Source organism: Falco peregrinus, chromosome 5 (genome assembly GCF_023634155.1).
Source record: "Falco peregrinus isolate bFalPer1 chromosome 5, bFalPer1.pri, whole genome shotgun sequence".
Classification (NCBI taxonomy): domain Eukaryota; kingdom Metazoa; phylum Chordata; class Aves; order Falconiformes; family Falconidae; genus Falco; species Falco peregrinus.
The window spans coordinates 47,080,841-47,104,676 of record NC_073725.1 but is presented as its reverse complement, the minus strand read 5'-3'; the positions used below and the strand labels follow the sequence as shown (position 1 = coordinate 47,104,676).

At 39.1% G+C, this 23,836-nt stretch overlaps 1 protein-coding gene across 4 annotated transcripts in view; it reads left to right on the top strand.

The window, feature by feature from the left end:
* MPP7 (MAGUK p55 scaffold protein 7) overlaps positions 1-20,929 on the top strand; it is a 157,521-nt gene extending 136,592 nt beyond the window's left edge. For all 4 annotated transcript variants that reach the window (XM_055805255.1, XM_055805253.1, XM_055805254.1 and 1 more), the window contains 6 exons: positions 4,578-4,748; positions 11,527-11,607; positions 13,442-13,535; positions 14,618-14,726; positions 16,159-16,302; positions 17,699-20,929. In XM_055805255.1, the coding sequence (XP_055661230.1) occupies positions 4,578-4,748; positions 11,527-11,607; positions 13,442-13,535; positions 14,618-14,726; positions 16,159-16,302; positions 17,699-17,878 (779 nt within the window). In that variant the 3' untranslated portion in view covers positions 17,879-20,929. The remainder of the gene's footprint in view (positions 1-4,577; positions 4,749-11,526; positions 11,608-13,441; positions 13,536-14,617; positions 14,727-16,158; positions 16,303-17,698) is intronic.
* Positions 20,930-23,836: the final 2,907 nt, after the last annotated feature.

Here is a 23,836-nt window from a genome sequence, read left to right as displayed (position 1 = left end):
TAGTGGAAATGTATTTACAATTAAACAGTATTTGCTCACTCTACATTATGTAAGATTAGGCTGAATTCAGTGAATAATATACCTAAATTAAACACATATTCAAGCACTTGCTTTAATGAATGAAAATGAACAAAAGCATGTGTAAGTGCTTTATAGCATTCTGGAGCTTCACTGATGAATTTTTGAAGCATAGGTGAATTTAAATTGCAGTGTTTCCTGTTAGCGTGATTTCTCTAAATTTGGGAAATTAACTTTCTACTTTCATGAATATATTTGGATTTAAATTCACACAACATAGTCACAATCTTTTGTTCTCTTTTTCTTTAGAATTATATAATTAAAACTGAATAAGCACAGCTTTTTACATCAGCGTCATTTAAAGTATTTTAAGGGAGACAGGTTCATGTGTTGCCTGTTTTCAGTCTGGATTTCTGTGTGAGGTCTGAGTGGATTTCTCCATGTAAATGTAAGGATGTTCTTCCAAGATGACCAAATGTATATTGCTAGTGGTTAAAGGAATAATCACACTTTTCTGCTAGGCTTTGGTGGGGTTTTTTTCATTCTTTTTTTCTTAGAGATATAAGTGGTTTCTCTTGGATTGTTGTTGGGCCTTAATTAAGTTTATTAGTAGCAGCTTTTGATTTTTATTTCATGTTGAGAAGTGTTATAAGGTTTGGAGACATCTGTAGTTTGAGAACATTTGTTCTTGATATTTTCTTCCCAGAGGCTGTTCTCATTTCACCAAATCAGTTACATTCCACAGTAGTTTATGAGTTTGCATGTTCAGTAAGCTTCTAGTCATGTAGCTGAAACCAGTGAGCTGGTGCAAACTTCTCAGTGTTCAGGATTTTATGTTGCTTTAGTGACAGAATTTTCCCCTTTTATTTTATAGTCTGCATACTTGGCAACTCGGATTAATCTCTGCTGATAACCATATTCCACAGACATTGTAGCCTGCAGCTCCTTTCATATTCATCAAGGTTTATGTTATCAAATGTTCTGGGCAAGCAATGCTTCTTCCCTTTTTTCTTTATAGGAATTCACTTTTAAGCTTAATCACTTTATAGAAACTTTATTTTTCTATTGCATATCAGTATTGGTTTTGGTTTTCTGTAGTGATTTTTCACGATATTTTTAATAATTCTCTATTGTTAATTTAAATATATGAAGTTTGTTTTTCATCTTTCCTGAACTGTAAAATATGGAAACATTGGCAGAGCATTTTTTTGCTTGTTCATAGATGGTTTTGTTCTTTGCAAGTACAATGTTGTTTCAGTTCAGCTGAATCTTTTCCAGTCATAGCTGCCCAACGTATAATGCGATCATAAATGCAGAGTTCAATAGAAAATATTTATTAATGGTTCTTTATAAAATAGCTTCTGAAGGTCACAGTAAAGTTAAGCCACATATGTGAGGGCATAATAATGGCAGATGTGAGAAAGGAGGAATCGTGTTTCCAGGAATGCAGTAGCAGTATCATAAAAATCTTGGATATATTTGAAATACGTCTCATCCATCCTCTCCAAGCTGCATGTTTTCCTTGATTTTTGAAGCTGCTTAAAGCAAGCTTTCTTGGGTTTCTGAATAGGACTGTTGAGATGGGCCTTCAGGACAAGTTACAACAACTTGAAAATTGACAGTAGTCTTAAAGTGGCAAAATAATCAATGTATCACAGGTTTGTAATCAGTAGTTTTACAGAATATCTTCACCAGCACACTGCATAGAAATCAGCCATACTGGAAATTTGCTTCATTATCTCTGGCTCACGTGTTTGGGTTTTTTAATTAATAGCTTTTCTGTAATGTCTTAAGTTCTAGTTGAACTTGTTGACTCTTCTTAATATACAGGACAGTATTACTGTTTTCATTTTACCATTGAGTTTCAGTCACAGAGTATCAAATGCCTTCATCAGGAAACCCATGTTAGCAGTGGTACTGTATCACTTGAGTGTGATGCTTTATGTGCAGCCTGTAAAAGTGACAAAGGATGAATCAGGCTGAAGACAGCACTGAAAGTTTTTATCCTTTTGGATTAATTTAAAAAAAAAATCTGGGTTTTTTCCTCTTTGAAGAGAAGGATGAAAAAAAATTCTTTAGTAACCCACCACCTGGTAGTTGGTAATTAAGTCTGAATAAAGTGGATGGAGAAAAGAGGAACAAGTCACAAGTGGTCTTAGTAAAACAACAGCAGAGATTGAATTGATGTGAAGATTTTGCAAAAAGAATGTTTTTCCTAAAGATTCCACAGTTCAACATGTGAGACGAGGTTAAGAAGCTGTTGGCAATGGCGCTCTGACAGCTACTCAAAGGCACGGAGCTCTTGGTATCTGTAAGGTTGACACCAAATGTGAATGGAGACAATTGATTTTGCTTCATTTGATCACTACTCTTACTGTTTACCTTTTCCAGGTATGTGGATTCTGGGTTTTGTGACAAAGCTCTTTATTCTGTAGACTGTTTCATAGCAAATGTTGAATAACTATTCTTTCATTTTCTTTTTCTTTTCCTTATCCCTTCTTTTTTTGCCCGTCCCCCCCTAAAAAGGTTATACAAAAATAATTATACAGAAAAAGATTCAGAACAATTTTCCACTTGCTTTTAGGGCAACTGATGTGTTGGGGTTTTTTTTTCTTGTGTTTTGTTTTTTGTTTTTTTTTTTTAATCTGGAGTCTTTTAGATGAGGCTTTAGGAAACTTGTAACTTGCTTCATGTATCTGTATTGCTAATGTTACCTTTAACCTTTCTTTACATAGCTGCCTATACAGTTAGGTGTAGTTATGTAGCATGAAAACATCTTCATGTCATGATGGAGTTCACCCTAGGGCAGACGAGATCTCCTAGACCTTCTCTTGAGTGTGTAAGCTTGCAGCTATCTGCACTCCCAGCGGGGCTTTTCTGACTGCAGTCACTTCAGTGTTAGTGGTGTTCTTTAAGTAATGACATAACTCTGTTCATTTCATTATGTTTTCATATTTCATATTTTTGTCCCTTTTCCACCCCAGCCCATGTCCTCAGTCTAGACAATACTGTAGCTCTTAAGAATGTCATCAGCCTTTTCTGTGCATGCTAGCTCTTCTTTTTCATTGATTTTCATTTTACTTGTTCATATTTTGAATATGAATGGATCTTGGACTCAATGATCTTAAAGGTCTTTTCCAACCTAAACGAATCTATGATTCTATGGCATCACTGTATTCTCAAAGAAATTTTTCTTCCCTTTTTGTGTGTATGTGTTACGGATTCCCATAGGTATTGGGGCTCACATCAGTAAAATAACTTAGTTAACATCCTCTCTGGTCCAGGTTCTGCAAAGATATATGCTAAGGGGAACTCTGTGCATACAAAATGCTAAGCCTGTGACTAAGCCTTCTAGGATTTTGCTTCAGATCTGGTTCTAAGTATTTGCAGAACTGGGTCTTGAATTTGCCTTATACTACCTTTGAAGAAAAAACTGTAATATGATTACTTCTCAAACACCTAAACATAAGTGCTGTTACAAGTTTATGAAAGCATATTGCTGAAAAATCTGGGGTCACCGAAAGTTTACATGTGTTTACTATCCTGTGAAATGTTCCGGGCAGGAAAAAAAAAAGGGTGTTGGGATTTTTTCCAGTATTTAAAGTGTAGTTTGTGTTTTACTTTATTACCCCCAAATAATGAAATCACTTTGCAGTCCTTCCTCTAGTTCTTTTTAGAAAAAAAAAGTGGTGCAATGGAGATACCAACAAAATGTAATATAATGCAATGTAAAGGATTTATTTGAAAAACTGTAATGTAATCATTAACAGAGGAATAAATCAGTTTTTAACGTATAGTGTAGAAGGGGAGTTTTGTGCTGTTCTGCTTGAAAATGCCTATTATTATCTCCTTTGAGAGTACTTAAAAGCTCTCTGAAATTTCCAGTCTTCTATATAGGCCCTGTGGATGTCCACTGTTGATGCAATAGTAAATGCAAATTTAATAGGTATATTAACTTCTAATTTCATGCTAACATATCTATAATATGGGTGCTGTATTGTCTAAGATGTTTCACAGTGTTTTGGAATTTAACAGTGTTTGGTTTTACTTTTAAACATCTTTGGAAAAGTTTTGTGCACTTTTTCATACTATCAGCATGGAGCTAAGCACAAGAAGATTGTTCAAGTAGTTAATTTTAATTAACCCTTTCAACCACCAGATGTGTTTGTCCTATATGTTGTATTGGAGGTCTGTGTGCCACGGTGATTTGTTAGAAATGCATTAAGGGTGGTATGAGAGTCCAGATGGCATGAATTTCCTTATGTATACATACTAATGTAGAAGATACTCAAATTATCTAACTATGTTAACTCATAATTATATTTTCAGCTTGTTGCAACTATTGTGATTTTATTGGTAATCTTAGTTTTGCAGTTTAAATAGGCACCTGAAATAGTTTAAAACTGTGGGGAAATATTGTTCTAAATGACCTGGCTTACTAAACATATAAATACAATTTTTCATTCCATGCACCAGTCCTCGAATGTTTGGAAGAGACTGTTTTCACATTCTGAGAAGACTTATTTTCTTACTTTGAAAAAATCCTGTTCTTATTGCAGCTGGTTTTAGAAGAAGCTTTCGTCTTAGCAGAAAAGATAAAAAAACAAACAAATCTATGTATGAGTGCAAGAAGAGCGATCAGTATGATACAGCAGATATCCCAACTTACGAAGAAGTTGCAAAATATAGACGACAACCTAATGACAAATACAGGCTTGTAGTTTTGGTTGGTAAGTTATTTTCTTTATTTTTGACCTGGTAAAACAGAGGACTGCTGATTAGCACAACGCTTACCACAAAATCATTTAGATTGGAAGGGATCTCAGGAGGTCGCCTGGTCCAGCCCCCCCACTCAGCAGGATTAACACTGAATTCAGAGCAGGTTGCTGATGACAACAACTTTGGGAACCTGTCTTCCCAGCATGTCTTCTCTTATCTTTCCACCTACACCTCAGTAGAGAGGTGGCCTCCATCTTCTCAATGGGCATCAGAAGAGTGCTGGTGGGTCCCCCTGAAGTCATCTCTTCTCCAGGCTAGACATACCCAGTTCCTTCAGCCGCTCCTCACAGGCCATGTGCTTCAGCTCCCGACCATCTTGGAGGCCCTCCACTGGATTTGCACCAGTTCATCAACATTGTTGATGTGCAGGGCCCATCATGGACAGAGTATTCCTCCCAGCATCTGACAAGTGCCGCGTGAAGGGGAATAATCTTTTCCCTCTGCCTACGGGCTAGGCTCTTGCTGATACAGCCCAGTCTTGTTAGCCTTCATTGCTGCCAGTGTGCACTGTGGGCTTCTGCTTAGCTTACTGCCCACCTGGACCCCCAGGTCCTTTTCATCCAGGCTGCTCCTCAGCCAGTCAGTCCCCAGCCTACTGCTGTGGGGCTTAGTCTGTCCCAGATGCAGGACTTTGTATTTGTCCTCATCAAATCTCACAAGATTCTGCCAGCCCATGCCTGTAGCATATCAGTTCCCTCTGAACAGAAGCCCTGCCCTTGAGCAAGTCACTTGCATCACCCATTTTGGCATCTGCAAACTTGATAATCACCCATTCTATGTCCTCCTCCAGGTTATTGATACAGATATGAAACAAAGTATGTCCCAAGGTAGACACCTGAGGAACTCCACTTGTAATGAGTCACCCAGTAGAGCACATACCGATCACCCCTTCCCTTTGAACATGATCATCCATCCAGTTTTTCCCTGATCTAGTAGTCCACCTATCTAGACAGGATGTCCCAGCTTGCATATAAGGATGCTTTAGGAGATCATATTTAAAGCTTTACTAAACCGAAGGGAGGTGACATTAAAATGTAACTGCCATGGTTACTAGTCTGAACCTGACAGTCAAGCCGTACTAAAACTCAAAAGAATTAGGTTGGTGTTCTGCTCTTAGAGATCAATCAATATATCTATGTGGAAAAAAGAAGAAAAAAATAACAGAATAAATACCTGTGGTCAGCAAAGACAGACTATATAAATGAAAAGAAACAAACCCTTCTACTGTGTTAAGAGCAAGTAAACAGACAAGTAGGGAAAAGGGTGGGTGAGAGATGGACTTCTGTAGGCCAAGAATGGATGTAAGCGTAGCTGCAGGCATAGCTGCAGAAGACTCAAGATGTCATCCTTAGTCAGCTTTCTGTCCTTCTATAATCTGTCACTGCCATGGCTTCCTCACAGCATTTATTACCTAATCAAAATGCATTGCTTCAGTCTCCTAAAAAAGAAGAGAAAGTGTATTATCTTACATTTTTCAAAGGTAACCATTGGAGTATCAACAAGTAATGAGTAACCATTCCTACCGATGAGTAACGTCTCATTGCTTATTGTTTTGCAGTAGCACATAGGCTGATGCTTTGTTAGGAAGTTTCCTCCATTATGAAAGTAGCAGAGCAGAGAAATACGACCCTCTATCAGAGACTGTTACGAACTGTCGAGTAGCTGTGGTTTTATATCGTTCATATCCAAGGGAACGTTAAATTTAGTTTTTAATAAACAGTTTTGTCACTCTCCAGCACTAAAATTCAGCCACCTACTAGCGTGATCACTGTGAGATTGTGGGCTATATACAACAAGTAATAACATGGTTGAGTTGATTTTACAGTTACATCAACAGAGTGCCGTGCAAAAGTGTGATAAGTAGACTTTTTATAACAAATTGCATATGTCTGATCTAAGGAATACCTCGAGATTTCATTTGATTTTTGTTGTAATAAATCAAATGAAGAAAGTGTGCTTTTTCAGTAACAAAAGCAGTTCAGAAATTTATTGCAGACTTCAGTAATTCTAATGTTTTTCTCTGGATATTAAGAGCAGCTTAAGTCTGGCCAATACCATAAAAATGTCTTGGGCAAAATATGGAAAAAGTAGCAGAGCTAAGCAATGCAGGTATAGTAGAAGTGAACACATTGAAAAAGCTTTTTCTGTGCCAGTAGCAGCATTCAATATAATCCGTCAAATATACTTTGGATATTAATACCAGGAAACAAAGGGACAGATAATTAATTCCTGGCTATATTTGGTCGAGGCACTAAATGTCTGTTGTCTTGTGCGAGGCCTAAATGTATAATTTACTGTTGGAAGGGTTTTTCAGCAGGGGGGGTGTGTGTGTGCCCTTTTTTAGGGGGAGGGAGTTTGACAGCTTTGAAATGGAAATTTCTTTTGGCTTCATTTTAAGTTGGTCTAGCCTAATTTACAGAATGCAAATTGCACACAGTAATTTTTAGCACCCTGTAGTGTGATATATATATATTAGTCTCAGGTTCAGCTAGATGTATTAGTTTGTCAAGATTTTACCTTGTCTGCAGATGTAGGTTCATGAATAAAGTCCTGCATATCCTTGGGGCTAAATAACAGATCATCTGAAGCAGTTATGATACAGATGCTTCTGCTGTGCTTTTAGTTGTTACGAATATGGTGAGTCTGCTAAAAAACGAAATTACCCAATATCATGTCACCAGTCGTCTTCTGGGAACTGACTGTTCCCAGGCTGCCCACAAACCCTTGCAGTTTTCCTTCACAAATATTTCCAGCATCTTAAGTGTGATACCTTGCAGACCTGTCAGGCAAAGGCAGAATATTTTAACATGAAACATATTACTTAGACACTAGAATTGTTATTTACATTAATAAGGGGAAAGTCCTGCTCACAAAGGCTTCTGTTTCAGTAATTGTGGGGGCCAGTCTAGCACAAATTTTATTCCCTAAGAGTCAGAATGGATGTGCCGCATACCGTAACTTTACATGGGGTAGTTCCAGCTAAGTCAGCGCTTTCTGAAGGGGCAGTGCGAGGATAAAGCAAGGTCAGCAGTGACAAGCCATAAGCACGTGTACCCCAGCACACGTCCAGTTATGTGCATGCAGTGTTACCACCAGAGGCATGCAGAGCCTTTTAGGTGCTGTGGTCACCCATGGCGATGCCTTTGTCCTGAGTGCGCAGTGATGGAAGCAAGGACCAGAGGTGTGTAACCACGAAGGACCAGTTACTGTTGGTGTGTGACACGATCAGAAAAGTCTCGCTGTCTCTGAATTAGGTTGTCAGTACTCCCCGCAAAGGTGTCCTTCTGGTCACCACTGCAAAAGGAAAAGAATCCGGGGCTGGAAATGTTCTGTTGTATTGCTTACATACTCTTAAAAAAATCCTTCACCTCTGGTTTTATCATGAAGGAGCTTTGTGGAGACCAGGTCTGTCTCAGAGCAGGCGAGGATGAAATGAAAGTGGCTTCTAACTCTCCACGTCTCCTGAGTTACCTTTAACGTGTGTTGAGTAGTGGCTTGCAGAGGTGTAATAGATCTACAGCAGCAGTGCAGGAACATGGCTCCCATGGCCATACTGCTTCAAGTAGAGTATCTGGACAATGAAGAAAGAGGCCTAGAATTGGTGTCTTCATTAAACTTTCCTGGTTGAAGGCATGGGTAGGTCAGCATAGCTCAGGAATGAATATATAGGATGTAACATATCACCTAACCTTGCCCATGAGAACACTAGTGTGAACTCACTGATCCTGCTTTCGTGAGCAGCAAGACTCAAAGTACATTCCCACTGCTAGTTATAATTTACTGTAACGTAAAAAAATGAGGTTCTATTTTCCTACCACATATCTCATTGAGCTATAAGTGGACATGCATGTGCAGTCATTGCACTATGGTCATCAGCTGTATTAGTAACTGAGCCATGGAACCTCTGTCAAAGCATGTTTTCTACAGGGTCTTTATGATCCCAGCAGGGATGTTGTCACCCTACTCCCAAAATCTTTTTCTGAAAGAGTGCTTTCTTTTTTTTGTCTTTTTCTTTCAAATGGACCTCTAGGATCTCAGTATGTATCTATGGGTGAAGAATGGCTGGTTGGGTTAACCCTCCTGAGACCTGAACTTACATCAAACAATTTTTTCAGGTTTTTTTCAGACATGTCTGAATGTTACAAAATTTAATGCAAGTTTTAACGATTGGGAATTTAATTCTGCAAGTGTCCCTCAATAAAGTGAGGGAGGCACTACAGTCCTTTTGTGCATGACTTAACAGAGCTTATGTGACTCAATTGCAACAGTAAGAAACAACATAAACGTTCCTTTAAAATAATAAACAAAATATCTCTAAATCTGTCTCCATAACTAAATCCTGCTGCCTGGGGTGATGTCCAATAATCCAAAACTATGCTATGGTCATGGATCATCTGGATTGTCCTTTTCAATCCTGATGCTTTATTCTCTTCTTGAGTTCAAACTGTGTGCATATTCATAATTATTAGAAACTGGCATCTTTCTCTGCTGCATCAAAATGAAAAGAATATTCAGAATAGAAGTGTACATTACACTTGGGAGGTGTAGTGTAAAAATCAGCGTAATGGATGTCATTGCTAATTAGGAATCAGCCTTCAGCGTCCATATGCTACAGTTATGAGAACTCCGCAAAGAAGAATCTGCACCTTTCAGTAGTTAAATTTAAAGTTGATTTTAAAATGGTAATCTGGAAGGGGAGATGGAGTAGTAGTGAGGTTGTGGTCTGGAAACAGATTTGATTTAAGTTTCCAAAGCATCTGTCGCAGGAAGTGAAGCCTGGATTCTTTACATATAAATAGAGCTAAAAGCATATTGTTGATTTGACAGCATGTAGACTCAGGAAATAATGTTTGTGTAGATTTGATGGGAAAGATTTTTTGCTTGAAAGGAATACAATGTGTTTTTAAATTTTAATTCCACTTGTTTCATTCTACTTTGCTAGGATATATTGAGAATTCTAATTACTTGTCCTATAAAAATCCATATTTGCCTTAAATAGCTATACTATTCAAAAAGGATAAATGTTTTTTCTTTTAAAAATAAGAACAAAAGTAATGCTGTTATCTACATAACACATTGCTTTCCTCTGCAGACATGCACCAGTAGAGGCTGCTGTAAACCATATTTAATAAACATTTATAGATACTGATAGATTAATTTACAGGCAGGTCAGAGATGGAACTTGAAATGTAGTTGTGTGTTTAACTTATGTAAACATATAAAAATTATAAATGCAGAAACTGCAAAAAAAAATTTTCAGAGGGTCTGTAGTTTGGGGGTAGCAGCAAAGTAGCAGGCATTTGCTTTTCATCGTTGTGTTTCTCTCTTCAGACAGGGCAGACAGTCTTTTTTATAAATAGGCACCTGAAGGTGCTGAAGCATCAGTCTTTGATTTTTGACTCTCGCTACTAACCAATATATCACTACTTCATTTAAATGTTTATGAGGGTTTGTATTTCTAATGTTTAAAAGGACTCTGGTAAGAAGTACTCCATGCATAAATGTGTCACTTTTACTAGAAGAGCAAGAATTTTCCTTAAAACCACATGTATTATCCTTGTATTATTCAGGATATTGTTCCAGTGACTCACTCTCTGCATTCTGCTGTTGATACTGCTTGCAGAAACAAAGTCACTGCACTGTCAGGAACACATGAGCATGCAGAACTGAGCTCCCTTCACACACACAACGCCATGGACCCACCATGAAAGGGTCCAGGCCTGCAGGAGCCCTGCTGAAGGGCTGCTGGGGGTAGGCACCGACTGCCCTTTGAGACCTCATGGGACAGAATGCCCTCACTGAGACCTGAAGCACCACTATTTAATGGCTGAGAGTTAGGGACAACACAAAAGCCAAGAGGAACATCTGCTCAGTGGCTTCTAGGACAGCAGTACTCAAGTGGAGGTGGAGGAGACTGCTCAAAAAAATTCCCTGCAGTCTCTGTTTCTTCCTGTCATCCTCGGAGATGAGCACAGTTTAAAAGAAAATCAACAGCAAAGACAGAAACCCGGACATCCCAAATCAGTTGTGACCTGGTGGATGCTGCCCTTCCTCCCTTTCCCTGTGTGATGCCCCCCTCACATAGTCAACAGGCGAATGGTGACAGCTACGGCCAGCCAGAGGCTGGGCAGTATTCCTGCCTGCAGCTGGGGATGGAAGGAACAGGGCTCCGAACGTGGGAGCGACCATCCTCAGGGGAGCCTAGTGCAGGCAAGGGATGTAGCAGCTGGAGGCAGTGAGGGAAGAGGCTATGCCGACACATGGAGTTGCAGAGGCTTTGGGGGAGCTTCGTGCATGCAAGCTGGGGTCCTCTAGTCTGTGAGTTGCGCGTGTTCCGGCAAAATGTATAGCCAGACCAGGTTTTGTGCTGGAAAACTGCAGGGTAGGGTGCAGGGGTTTGCAGTGGGGCTGAGGATGGAGATCGGTGCAAACAGAGGGTAGGTGCTGTAGAAAAGAAAGTTAGCTTTGCTGTCCGCTTTTTCACTGATATTTTTTTCACTGATTTTTCCTCAGTAATAAAGTCAGAATAGAGTAATTGCCAACTACATCCCCTGAAATCTGTCAGCGCTGTATATTCTAGGAGAGGCTAGAACCATGGGCATTTCCAAATGACTGTGACTAAAAGCCAGTATATATTATAGCTATATGCTACATAGTCTTGAAGAGTACTTACACCTGAAGACAAGAGGGGACTGGCTGCTGAGAAACAGCACAATTTTTTTCTTTCAGGTCCTGTAGGGGTTGGACTGAATGAACTTAAACGGAAACTGCTGATCAGTGACACCCAGCATTACGGGGTAACAGTGCCACGTAAGTAAAAATGCACTTCTATTCTCCTAATGCTATACTTGCATTATTATCCGTTATTATTGCGTTACCTTAAGGCACTTTTGAATTTGGGTCTGTAAATGCATGCTTGGCATCCAAATTACTTTTCCAATTTTTAAAAGTGCTGCTGCAGTTGTATTTTAAATAGCATTGATTAAACTGATAGGACATTTTGGCTCAGAGGCATTGCAGTAGATTTTTAGTACAAGTTTAACATGATTGATGTCAGCGAGGTTTAGTAAATGAAACTCAGCTGAAGAACACCCTGGATTTGGCTGTAAAGCAGTGAAATGTACTCTGTTACCGATGTTTGCTTTCAGCAAAATGGTCTTCATGTATTAGGCTGAAAAATGAAGACTGATGATAAACAGTTTAATCCTGTGAATAAATGAATTAAATCGCTTTGATTACCTTTAGAAAAGTGGGGGATTTCCGCCCCCCCCCCCTTTTTTTCCCCCCCCTATCTGACCAAGCAGTGTGATTTTTATAACATTGAGTAATATTGTGGTATGTTAACTTCTACAATGCTTTATCGGGTTTTCTTGAACATGGAGGATTTGACAGCTTTAGACTTTCATTCCTTGGTTTGCTTTCTACTGGTACTTGTGCCTCCTATAGGGATCCTTCAAAAATATGGGTCCAATATTCTGAATTTGGGAGATACTATTACAGGTGTTTTTGCAAGTACAGGTACTCTATAAAGTACATAGATGAATTAATTTCCTAGGTAGAAAAATGAATGCATTTGGTTTTTGGCAAGTCATTTCATTTGCACATACTTGCTTCAGCTGGGTATTGAAAACAACAACAAAAAAAGCCAGATGTTCCCAAATATTTAACACATTGAAGCATATGCAATCATTTGCCCAAAAATACTTCTCTAAAAATTGCCAGTATTCATCAAGCTGCCTTCTCTCTTTTCTCTTCCAAATTTGTGGCTATAATTTAAAACAAGCACGTAAAGAAATCCCTCTCCCTGAAATTCAGTAAGTCAGGACTTGGAGGGAGAACTGGGGTTCTTGTCTTGGAAATGTTCCTCTTCGTGTCAACCTAAGAAGAGCATGATATCAAATGGCATTTAAGACTGTTGCTGCAAGCAGGTTGTGTATGTTCGTACGTGATGGAGAATACATGATGCTGTAACATATGACTTTTATTAAATAGGACTTTTGAATGGGTTCACTAACCATAAGTGGCAACCCCACAAATAAGTTTCACTTATAAGCAAAACCTTTATACCTAGTACTTGAGGGCAAGTAAGAAATGCAAATCCTGCAAGGCTACTGAAAGAAAAAGGAATTCAGTTTTGATCACCAGAAAAAGAAAAGCACTAAAACATAAAATTCACACCCCATTTTTTTATAATCATGCTTCACATACCATAGCTACGAGTGTTGTTAATGTACGTAACATTTTATAAATCAGGTTGGTGAGCTTTGTTTCCCTTTATGGTCTCATATGCTAATAAGTTTAACAAGTGGCAAGGCTGGGGTAATTGTTATGGACTGCTGCTCCTTTTATTATTCAGCTGTCCTCATTTTACTGGATTTTTCCACTAGTTAATAAAAATGATAATCTGATACTTGGTCCAGTAGGGTTTTTTTCCTGCATGCTTTTAAATCTCAGTCCTGTCATGTGCTTGCGTGCCGCCTACCACATCCAGAGCAGCCTTCTGTCCATCAGAAGTGAGGGAATCGCTACACTTAGCATTGCAGAAGGGGGTTGTGCTCTTCATTGTCTCCTGAACTGGTTTGCATCATATTGTTTTGTGCATCTTCGATTTTTTAATTTATTTATTTATTTAATGAAACTGCAGACACTACCCGTCCAAGGAGAAGCCAAGAAAGTGATGGTGTCGAATATATTTTCATTTCCAAGCACTTGTTCGAGACAGACGTACAGAATAACAAGTATGTTGAAGAGATTTTATGTCGAACTGCAGTTAAAACAATGGCTTTATTATAAAATGGGGCTGGCTGTCATTTTAGATAATAAGTCAAAGTGTATATAAAGTTGCAGTTATTTGAAGATGTGTTGAAATTACATACTGATATATAAGCAGCGGGCAAAAGCACTGAGCAAAAAAGCAGTATGTGCAAACACGACTGTTTCTAAGCTTCCAAGTAGTTTCAGTGCTGCAGCTCCTCAAGACGCTGAAATTGTAGGTGTTCAGGATAGGGGAGCACTCTTTTAATAGAGCATCGTCTGTCATAGCAATAAAGCATTGCAGCTTGAGGAGGGAGGGGGCTGGAAGTGCTGCAAACATGCCTGAGTCAATGTTTGAATAGCTCTGCTCTCTTTCAGGCCAGGCACTTCCTCTCCTTTTGAATTTAGAGATCTACAGTGAAGCCCCTGCCTGTAAACCCTCCAGAAATCAGACTAAAATGAAGACAATGGTAGCATCGTGCTCTCTAGCAGCCTGTAAAATACTGCAGCTTGAAATTCTGCCCCAGTGTTTCAGAGGGCAAAAGTGTATTAGACACAAAGCTGTGGGCTTTACTGAAACTTCAAACTGTGCTTTGCTTTTTTGGCAAATAGCGCTTGTAGTTTTATAGCACATAACCAGCTGCCTTGGTTCCATTAGCACCATTGTCGCTCCTCCTCCTCTTCTGAGACAGAGAATTTGGATATTCTGTAGTGTGCAATGAAATTTCAGTAGTTTCTATTGTTTAGCTTATCCACTGTTTTATTGCATTGCATTAGTTCAGAAAAAGAGGTGATGGAAAACATTAGTGGGCTGTTGGACTACAGTACTTTTTTCTCTTTAACTGAAATACAAGCAGGTGTTACTGATTTGAAAGTGGTAAAGTAGAAGATTTCTTAAAATTGACATGCTGAAGTACTTGACAGCATTTCCTTTATAAAACATGGTAAAACTCTCATGTAAGGTAAAATATTTTTGCTCCTGAATTAGATCTCATAAACCAAACTGATAAGGTTTTTTTCTGGAGAAAATGGAAATTATTCCAGATATTTTCACCTTCTGCCACAGGTTTATCGAGTATGGCGAGTACAAGAACAACTACTATGGTACAAGTTTAGACTCGGTTCGATCGGTTCTAGCTAAAAACAAAGTTTGTTTGTTGGATGTGCAGCCTCATGTAAGTAAGCGTGTCTTTTGGACTTTTGTAGTTCCCCATATTGAATATTGGGATTCCAGGAAAAAAATTGGAAGCTAATATAAAAAGATACATTTTATTCCATGCTGAAAGACTATCGAGTGGGCTTGCTGGGTACCTTTATCACAGCAAGGCTTTGTGAAAGGAGAGGAAGGGAACTTTAATACGTATTGGCAAGTATTCAGCTTGGTAACTAAGTGAATGGAAAGCCAGCAGCATAATAGCGAAGCTTTAATTACGAAATGCTCCTTTACTTCCATGGTTTGGGTTAGAGGTTCTCTCTGAAACTTCAGTTTCAGGACGGCTTTGAGCCATCGCCTAGCCCAGCAGCTCTCACACGTTTAACCAGACCGTTCATGCCGGGGGTTTCTGTGCAGGGTGAACATGAGTCAAGGAACGCGCTAAATGTGATGTTGGCCAGATAATTGTTAAGAACATTCCTCTCTAAACCGTTTGTTCTTGTGTTGACCTTGTCTTTCAACCCCGCCTGAACAGCTCCGCTGGGAATCTTTATGCTACTAATAACCACAGTGCTTCCAGGAGCTCGACTAGTTTGTTTAAACCCAGCCAAAGTATTTCTTCTCCAAGGGTGGCCAGCCTGTGACTTCTGAACCCCGGCAGCTTGTGAGCAGTTCCCGGGGCCGCTCGGTTGCGGGGTTGTGCCAGGGGGAAGCCAGGGGAGGAGGGCAGCGGCACAGGGGCTCCTGCTCTGCCAGCCCCTTACCTGTCCAGCACAACCCCGTTTCCCAGTGAAGCACTAAATCCTTCTGGGGACCCAAGCTTGTGAACCATTCTGGGCTCCCACCCTCCAACACAGCATTTTCCTGTGGGCCCTGGCTGTGTGAAGAGGACGGAAAGCTTCTGATCATCCCTGCTTCACCCTGTGCTGCAATCCAAATCATAAACTTATCTCCTAACTCCATACTCACTTGCCTTGCTCGGGAAGAGTGAACAGCAAGGGATTGTGTGGTGGATGCACAGTACTGAAGAGAAAAAACATTAATCTGTTGTGACACCTTTTCCCACTACATGGGTACAGAAAGCATTATTCCTGCTAAAATGTGTTGAACTTCTCCTCCTCTCCTGAACGCCCTGCTGCTCCCCTCCATCCTCCCACTGCCGGCAGCAGTGGTGTGCACAGCACAGCCTTTGCCACATGGATGGGGTTCACCAGCAGCCCACGTGGAAAACAAGAGGAATGGGCGCCCTTGGAGAAATGGGGTTTTTTACCATTTGCGTGAAAATTCTCCTTACATGAACTAACGCTGATCAGCAGAGCAGGATGGTGGTAAATGAGTAATAGCCTTCTAGGAGTGCTTTATGGGTTTATTTTTGTTAGTGTAGAGTTTCTTTTATTACAGTAAATTCCATTGTGTGAAATAAACTAATTAATTAAAATCTTTCTTCTTCCCAGACAGTGAAACACTTAAGGACATACGAATTTAAACCATTTGTTATATTTATAAAGCCTCCATCACTTGACCGTTTGAGAGAGACCAGAAAAAATGCCAAGATTATTTCAAGTAAAGATGATAAGGGAACTGCAAAACCCTTTACAGTAAGTATATATAAGTAAGAAAGACATGGTAAAACATGAGAATTTGTTAAATTTTATTGTAGCGGTTTACCTTGAAAATAAAGGTGATCACTGGATCTCATCGACTGTACTTGTCAGGGCTTACACATAGTATCTTCCTGTTTCCCAGCCGCTCTCACACTGCAAATTTACCATGTGTTTTTCATTGTTTGGTATGCACACGGCTGTTTACACTTCCGTGGTCCTCTGACTTTTGTCATTGAAGAACCCCCACAATGCAATTTTATGAGAAGTAATGCTGTGGATTTCCTTTAAATAATTTTGATCTGGGCTTAGATGTTTCCATTCAATTATAAGAATTTCCTTGTTTTATCAAGTGTGTTATTGGTCTAAATTAGAGGAAAGCTCAACTATAAAGCATCAATTAAAAAAGTAAATGCTACTTTAATAAAAAGCCCATATTTGTGGATAAGAGAAACAATTTTTTTAAATGTTATAGGGAAATGAACACCCTTAAGACTGAAGGAGAAAAATCTAAATAAGTAACAAATGCTGCTTTTTGTCAATAATCGGAAAAAAAATATTAGTTGGATTACCCAACAGTAACTTATTTACTTCCTTGAAAGATAATGAAATCATATTTTAATTGAAGCTAAAGCAAAGCTGATCGTAAGACTTCCCTGCATTTACAGTGTGTATCATTTTCCCTCATTCAGGTGGTGTTTCGGATTTTTTAGCTGTTGTTTCAAACTGAGTCATGGGTATAGTCACAGATTGTATCTGTCTGGAATATGCATTTGAAATAGTTTGGAAATAATGCAGTATAATAATATGTTCTATCATATATAAAATGTAAGAAGAGTTCATTCTTAACAGCAACCTTCAGGACACTGCTTAGTTAGGATTGGTTTAATCTGTCAGAGTTATGTAAACAATTAAATTCCTAAGATCTGTTCCCTCCCCAAACATGAAGAGAAATCCACTGAGCCAGGTCAAACTTGGCATGGGGAAAAAGCCCTCACTAAGCTCTTAAAAGAATAACGGTTGCACTGTAATATATTGCATGCTAATAGCAAGCTGAGACTTAAGCAATGAAACTTTAAATGTATCATCTAAGTAAACAGGTAGAAACATTTTCCACTGGTACCGCTAACAGAAAATGTCTCTGTAATTCCTATGACTAATTATGCCACTGCAAGGGGAGAGACGAAATAATTGCCTGTTGAGCAAAGTCTGCTTTTGAGAGTGCTCTCTCACATCACCTGTATGGTAATTTCTAGAAATTATTTTTATTATTAAAAGTACAGTTTTCATCTCCTGATGAGATGAGAAATAAGCAAGTAGCTTTGCATTTACCACAGAATGAGTTTATGTGATGTTGCTGTGGACTGACTACACCTCGCACTGATTTTACTAGGAAGAAGATTTTCAAGAAATGATTAAATCTGCCCATGTGATGGAGAGCCAGTATGGCCACCTTTTCGATAAGGTGATAGTCAATGATGACCTTGCTACAGCTTACAGTGAGCTGAAGACAACTTTTGACAGGTTGGAGACAGAGACCTTCTGGGTTCCCGTCAGCTGGCTGCATTCATAATAATGTTTTAAACAGCCGAAACGTCTGCTGTTGTCTCAGCATCTAATATGGGGCATGGTTAGGTGTTACTTGATGGTTGTTTTCTTGGTTAGAGGGCTTTCTAACTCCACCTGAGCAGTAGGTACACTCTTCATGCACTTGGAACTGGTCTTGTTTTCCTGTGTCTTCAGTCCTCCTGCCCATAGTTTTGGGGCAGAACAGTCGGATTAAACTGAAGTCCTGCTGTGCTCCATAAAGTGAGCAAATACTAGTGTAACAAAACTGCCAAACACCTCAGTATCATCGTCTGTGTGTTTCCAAGGTAAGCTTTTTTAACGGAGAATTCGCAGAAGATACTAATTGATACTGGAGATCAGCACTTTGATGATTTTAAGCATAACTGCTCCCGAAAAAAGCAGCACATTGGCACTTGGAAGTTATTACCCCTTAAGTGCTTGAGAGAACTGAAACAGGCAAAAGTGACCAACATTTTTATGAGGAAGACATCGTAGTTTTAATTACATAAAAAGATAAATGTTTTCACTTTTCTAGATGTGAAACTTGTCTTGTGTGTACAGGGTGATTTTAGTATTCCTTTGCACTTACATAGTCATGGAAAGAAAGATGTATTCAGTGGTTTAATTGTGAAATAATCTGCTGTGAGCATGCATGGATTGAAAGTATTTTCACACATGCTTTGTGGCACAACAAAGAAAACTCATAGGAGTATTTGTTTAAACGGGGAAAAACACAAGTTACTATGTATGTAACTTCAAAGTCTTCGGGATTGATCTTCTGTAAAATCAGTGGCAAAGTGATATGAATAGCAGCAAAGTACAGAGTAACTTTTTTTTTTCCCCCTTTAAATTGATTTCAAACATTTTTGGCATCCTATAGAAAAATTTTCGCATTAGAAATTTTCAGACAGTTAGTGAGGAAACCTTGGAGATCCAGGAAGCAGTTGTAAGAGATTAATTCTTTTTATTGTTTAGTACATCATGATACTTTTTAGTAGCGTAACAAATATTTTGTCTCCAGTCAGAAATAAATCAATGCTGTAGACTTTACTGTAAAACATATCCTTGTCACTGGTCAGACACAGTTGGAAACCTCATTTTAAAATTTGATGTGGCAGTGTAAGCAAATGTATATTAGGTGATGTATTTTTAATATAGATAATTTGGTATTTTTCTTTATTTACTACTGATATGCGGGCAGTGAGTACAGCTGTAAAGACCAAGTAACGACCGTGTGTTGTGTTGTGAATATGTCTTGTAAGTACAGAATGTGTATAAGAACTTGCTGACTTCAGATCATTCTATCTGTGGCATTCAAACAGGAAACCGTTATTTCATGTTAATCTGTAAAGAGAATATAGCTGTCTTGTTTAAAGAAAAAAGAATTTAGTGAAACTATATATTTATGAAAGGGTTGAAAAGGGATGTTAAGTTTTTAAATTTCTTGTCAATGTGATTATTTACTAAAGAGGTTGCTAAGTCTGTAATTTGAAACACTGTCTCTGTAAATGGAGCTCAACATTCCATGTAAATATTTTATTTCTGTTCATACGCTGATAAAGCCATCAGATTTTGCAGTTTTATTCTAAATGGGTATTTAATGTGTGGGTCATTGCATTTGGCTTAGAGTCATATAGAACAAATGAAATGCAAGCAACAACAGCAAAATCCCTAGGAGTCTGGAAATGTTTATGCAAGAGTTACAGATGTACTGAATCCCAGTACGGATACACGCTCTGCTTGAACAGCTATAATGTAACTTTTGTCAAATTTCACCATTTTCCTGGTGGACTTAAACTTCTTTGTAACATAAACTGAAAATTGTTGATTAAATTAATTGCATGGAGATTATGTGAGTTGAGAAAAGGCTTTCTATTTTTTTTAATTACTGAAAATCAAACTATTTTTCAGGGGATCTGGAATCCAGCGGTTCTGTTTGCCTTCGCCTGTGAGACACCGAGTGCCCTTGCCATCTCTTCCAACCAATCCAAAGTGAGAGGGCACTCAGCATCTCTCAGGATCTGGCTGTTTCCAACAAGAGGGTCTTTAGTCCTTACTGAAACACTCAATGCTGCTTCTAACCTGGGCTGTCTCAGAACATTAGTGTACAATAACACTCACATAAGGGACCTGCTTTTCTCTTTAGAAATAGATGCTAGAATAATCTGCAAACTCCCTGGTAGAAACAGTTTTGGCTGTCCTGCAGGCTGTTTTTCTTGTCCTTTTGAAATGAATTTAATTCCCATTCCTGGGTCGGTGTGGTCCAGGAGGGCATTCCGCACAGGTTGGCTACAGCAGTAACCAGTGCGGTGCTTTGTGGCGTTTACAGAGACACTGACCTGCCGGTCCTCAGCACAGCCCTGGCAGGAGTCGCCTAGAGGGATGGCTGCCTGCCCCGTCTCCGAGCCAGGAGCTAATTCCTGGATTGTAACACCTGCAAATGAAAGGGAATCACAAAAACATAAATCCAACCAGCCGAGTGAAATGTGCACAGAGGGTTTGAGGAGTGAGAAACAGTTTTAAGTTACTAGCTTGTTCTTGAAAACACACATTAATGCAGTGTTAGCTTAAAAAAAATAATAATTGAAAATCAAAGCCATTGGCCTCCATGAGGCAGGCAGAGATGACAGTAGGTCAAGGCAGAAAAAAATATCTCAACCCAACAGTTTCAACAGGACAGGAGCCTGCTTACCGTGATGGACACTGACCCCGTGTGCTGAATTGTTCTGGGGTACCAAGGGGGGGGGGGGGGGGGGGGGGGAGGGGATTGTTCCTTTGACTCCTAAGGATTTGCGAATGAAGATGACTAAACATGTTTCCAGTATTCCACATACTCCAGTTGTGCTGTGTGGTTTTTAGAGAACTGTATGTTTTGACAGTCAAGTCCAGATGTTTTTATTATGTCTTAGCTGTTTGCCATAGTTAAACAAATGGTAGTATTTTTTGATATTGTACCAAGCTCTATACTTGAATTTGCCATCAAGTCCTTGCTTTATGTCTTAGCCGAAATCTAATCTTACCTTCTTATGCAAAACAATAAATTATTGATATATCACTGAAGGTGGTTTTCTTTATTGTAAATTGCACCATAACATATAGGCTTAATGTCTTTAAAAGGTAAAATGCCCAAGTAGTAAGTTATTCCATAGGTCTCTCTATAAACTGTAATGCTGCAATTATTTTTAGATGGAAAAATAAAGCAAGCTAGAACAAGGACTAAAATTCTTAATTTAGTTTTATTATTAGTATAAATAATGCCGAATTCTCCTTCAAAGTAGATGTTTACCCTTTCCTGCAACCCACCCTAAAATAAACCATTTTCTTTCTGAGAGGGAAAGCTTAAGTCAGTGGGTCAAACTGAGACATCAGCTCGTCTGGGCTTGCAAAGTGCTTGGAGGGGGTTATTATCTGAGTTACCAACTCAGAGTGTTTCAGTGGACGCGTACGCTCCTAGCCAACTCACAGGTCCCATTGGAGGTTGTGTTCGTTGGTAGGACTCAAAGAAAGTAACGCTTAAACTAAGCTACTTTTTGCATTGTGTTATGGCTTTTCCAGAAAACAAGCCTAACACGTACTAGGATTAAAGAGAATACTTTTAAGCCCCTTCTGTTTTGTTTCAGTGCAGGATTCTGCATTTCCCACATGTACTTAGGTTCAGGTTTCTACTGTGCGTGGAGAATTTTTCCTCGGTAAAGCCTGCATTTAGATTTTGTGAGATTGTTTCAAAGGATGAATAGTTTCTTCAGAGATTTACAGTTAAAGTTATAATCTGAGTCAGTTTTTGCTACTGCAGTTATCTACAGTCACTTCCTCACAGGATTAAGAGTTTGCTGTGTGTCAGTGCTTAAAATTGGTTGTACTTGCTGTTTGCCCAGGATCCTGTTGCTCTCAAAGTCATTAAGTATTTATCATATATTACCATGATTAACATAAGATACCAAGCACTCAACAGAAAAATGTCTGAACACAAAATTAAAAGAACACAGTGGGTGTATTTGTTGTTTAAGAATTCTGGTGCTAGATAATGGTTAAAGGTTTCAGCAGAAACATACACAAAAACATTTGGAAACAGTTAAAGTCTGGTCTTAAATTTTGTCTTATGTTAAATGACAGTACAAATGAGAGAATCTGGAGTTCTAGACAGCTGGAGACTTTTCCCCTCTTGGTATCTGTGTCTGAAATACAAGTTGGATATTTGGTAGACTGTATGGAATGATTTTACATCTCTATAATAAAAAGCTATGGTATTTTGTGTAGCTGACATCCAACATTTTAACAAAGGTAAAACAGTGTGACTATTGAGACTTTGTTTTGCTTCTGTTTTAGTTTTGTACACACACGTTTGTTTAAACATATTTTTAAAGGCTTAGTGGCACAAAGCTGCCAGCTGCACATTTCAATATATGAATGGAGAAAAATACCTTCAGGATTTCCAAAGTGGTTCAAATGGCACAAACAGGATTTGAAAACTTCTTAATGAGAAATAAATAGGTCACAATTTCTTTTGTAATTAGGTCTATTTCTTTTCAGTAGCCATATTCATATTCATGACTCGAAAATGTTAAAAAAACAGAATGCATGCTGTAATTTTCCTCAAGTGAAATACAGCTTTCTGGTTTAAGAAAGATGTTACAGGCTTTCTATAGCATTATACACAGGCTCATGGAAAGTTCATTTTAAGGGAGTCGGTACATGTTTTAAAGACACAGGGAGGGTCTGTGGGTATGGCGGAGAGGGACTGAGAATGTTAAAAATGTGATTACTGCCCTGGAAATGCATCTTTGTTTTTGTAAGTCACTGAACAAGAAGGTTAGCAAGTTGGCTGCAATTGTGGTTTCTGTTCCCTCCTTGGTAAATATAAGTAAACGCCAGTAAATCTTTATTGGTAAGCAAAGCCAAAAAAATGTTAGAATTATGGAGAGTTGAAATGTAGTACCCAGAAGGAGGACTCTGGATCCCGGTGATGTTGGCAAAGTTATTGCTTTGCTTTCTTCTGATTTTTTTAATTTTTACAGCAAGAGTACAGCAACCACGGCTTTAACAAACTTACCAAACTGTGTTTAATCATTGGCGAGTCCATTCTTTTTTTTCTCTTGGCTCTTGTACACCTTTAGTAATCTCAGTCATAAAAGGGAGGGAAAAAGGATAATTAACTCATCTTGAGAAACAGTGAGACACCAAAAATTTGATACAAGGACGTTTTTTACCTCCTCCCCAATGGACACTAGAGTTGGTGTGTTTCTGAAAGAGGTGAAGAGCTAGTGTTTGATCCATATGGAGAAGCACATGAGCAGTGTTTTGTCCTATGAAAACAGATTTGCTCTGAGAGGTCCCCGTGGCCCGTTTGATACATGAGAGCAGCAAGTGGTAAAAAAGACCAGGAGCAATTTTAAATTTTATGCAGCCAGTGTTGGCTTCAGGTGTTCTTGTTCAAGAAAATGGCAACTGGGGGCAGTTCTGCCTGCCTTCTGTGTGACCTCTGGACATTTCACGGTGTGTCCCCTCCCTTTCCTAGATATGCATTACTGCTTATTTTGAAGAAATGATGGTTCCCTGAAATTGGTCTAGGCTTCAGGTGGTGGGAGTAGTCACGTTTCATGATCAGGGTGCACATTTGCAGTGGGGCAGTTGCACAGATGGAAGCATGGGTTGCGACCACTCCATAGTGCACGCAGCACGCTCGTGTTTTCCTCTCTCAAAGACCTTTGCATACCATGTATGGGTTATGCTTCCCTATTAAACCTTTTTTGATGCAACTTCTGGAGCCCTACTCCCAAATACAGCCTGGCCTGTCTCGGGCCCCGTGTGAACATGGAACACAGGTGTAGTCCCCAGGTTCAATGATGCTTACTGGAACAGTCGGAGAGATGGCACAGCAGTGGTGCATCTGGGCGCAACTCTTCTTACCAGGTGGCATAATGGGGCAGTCAGATCTGGAATTCAGCATCTCACAAGAAGATGA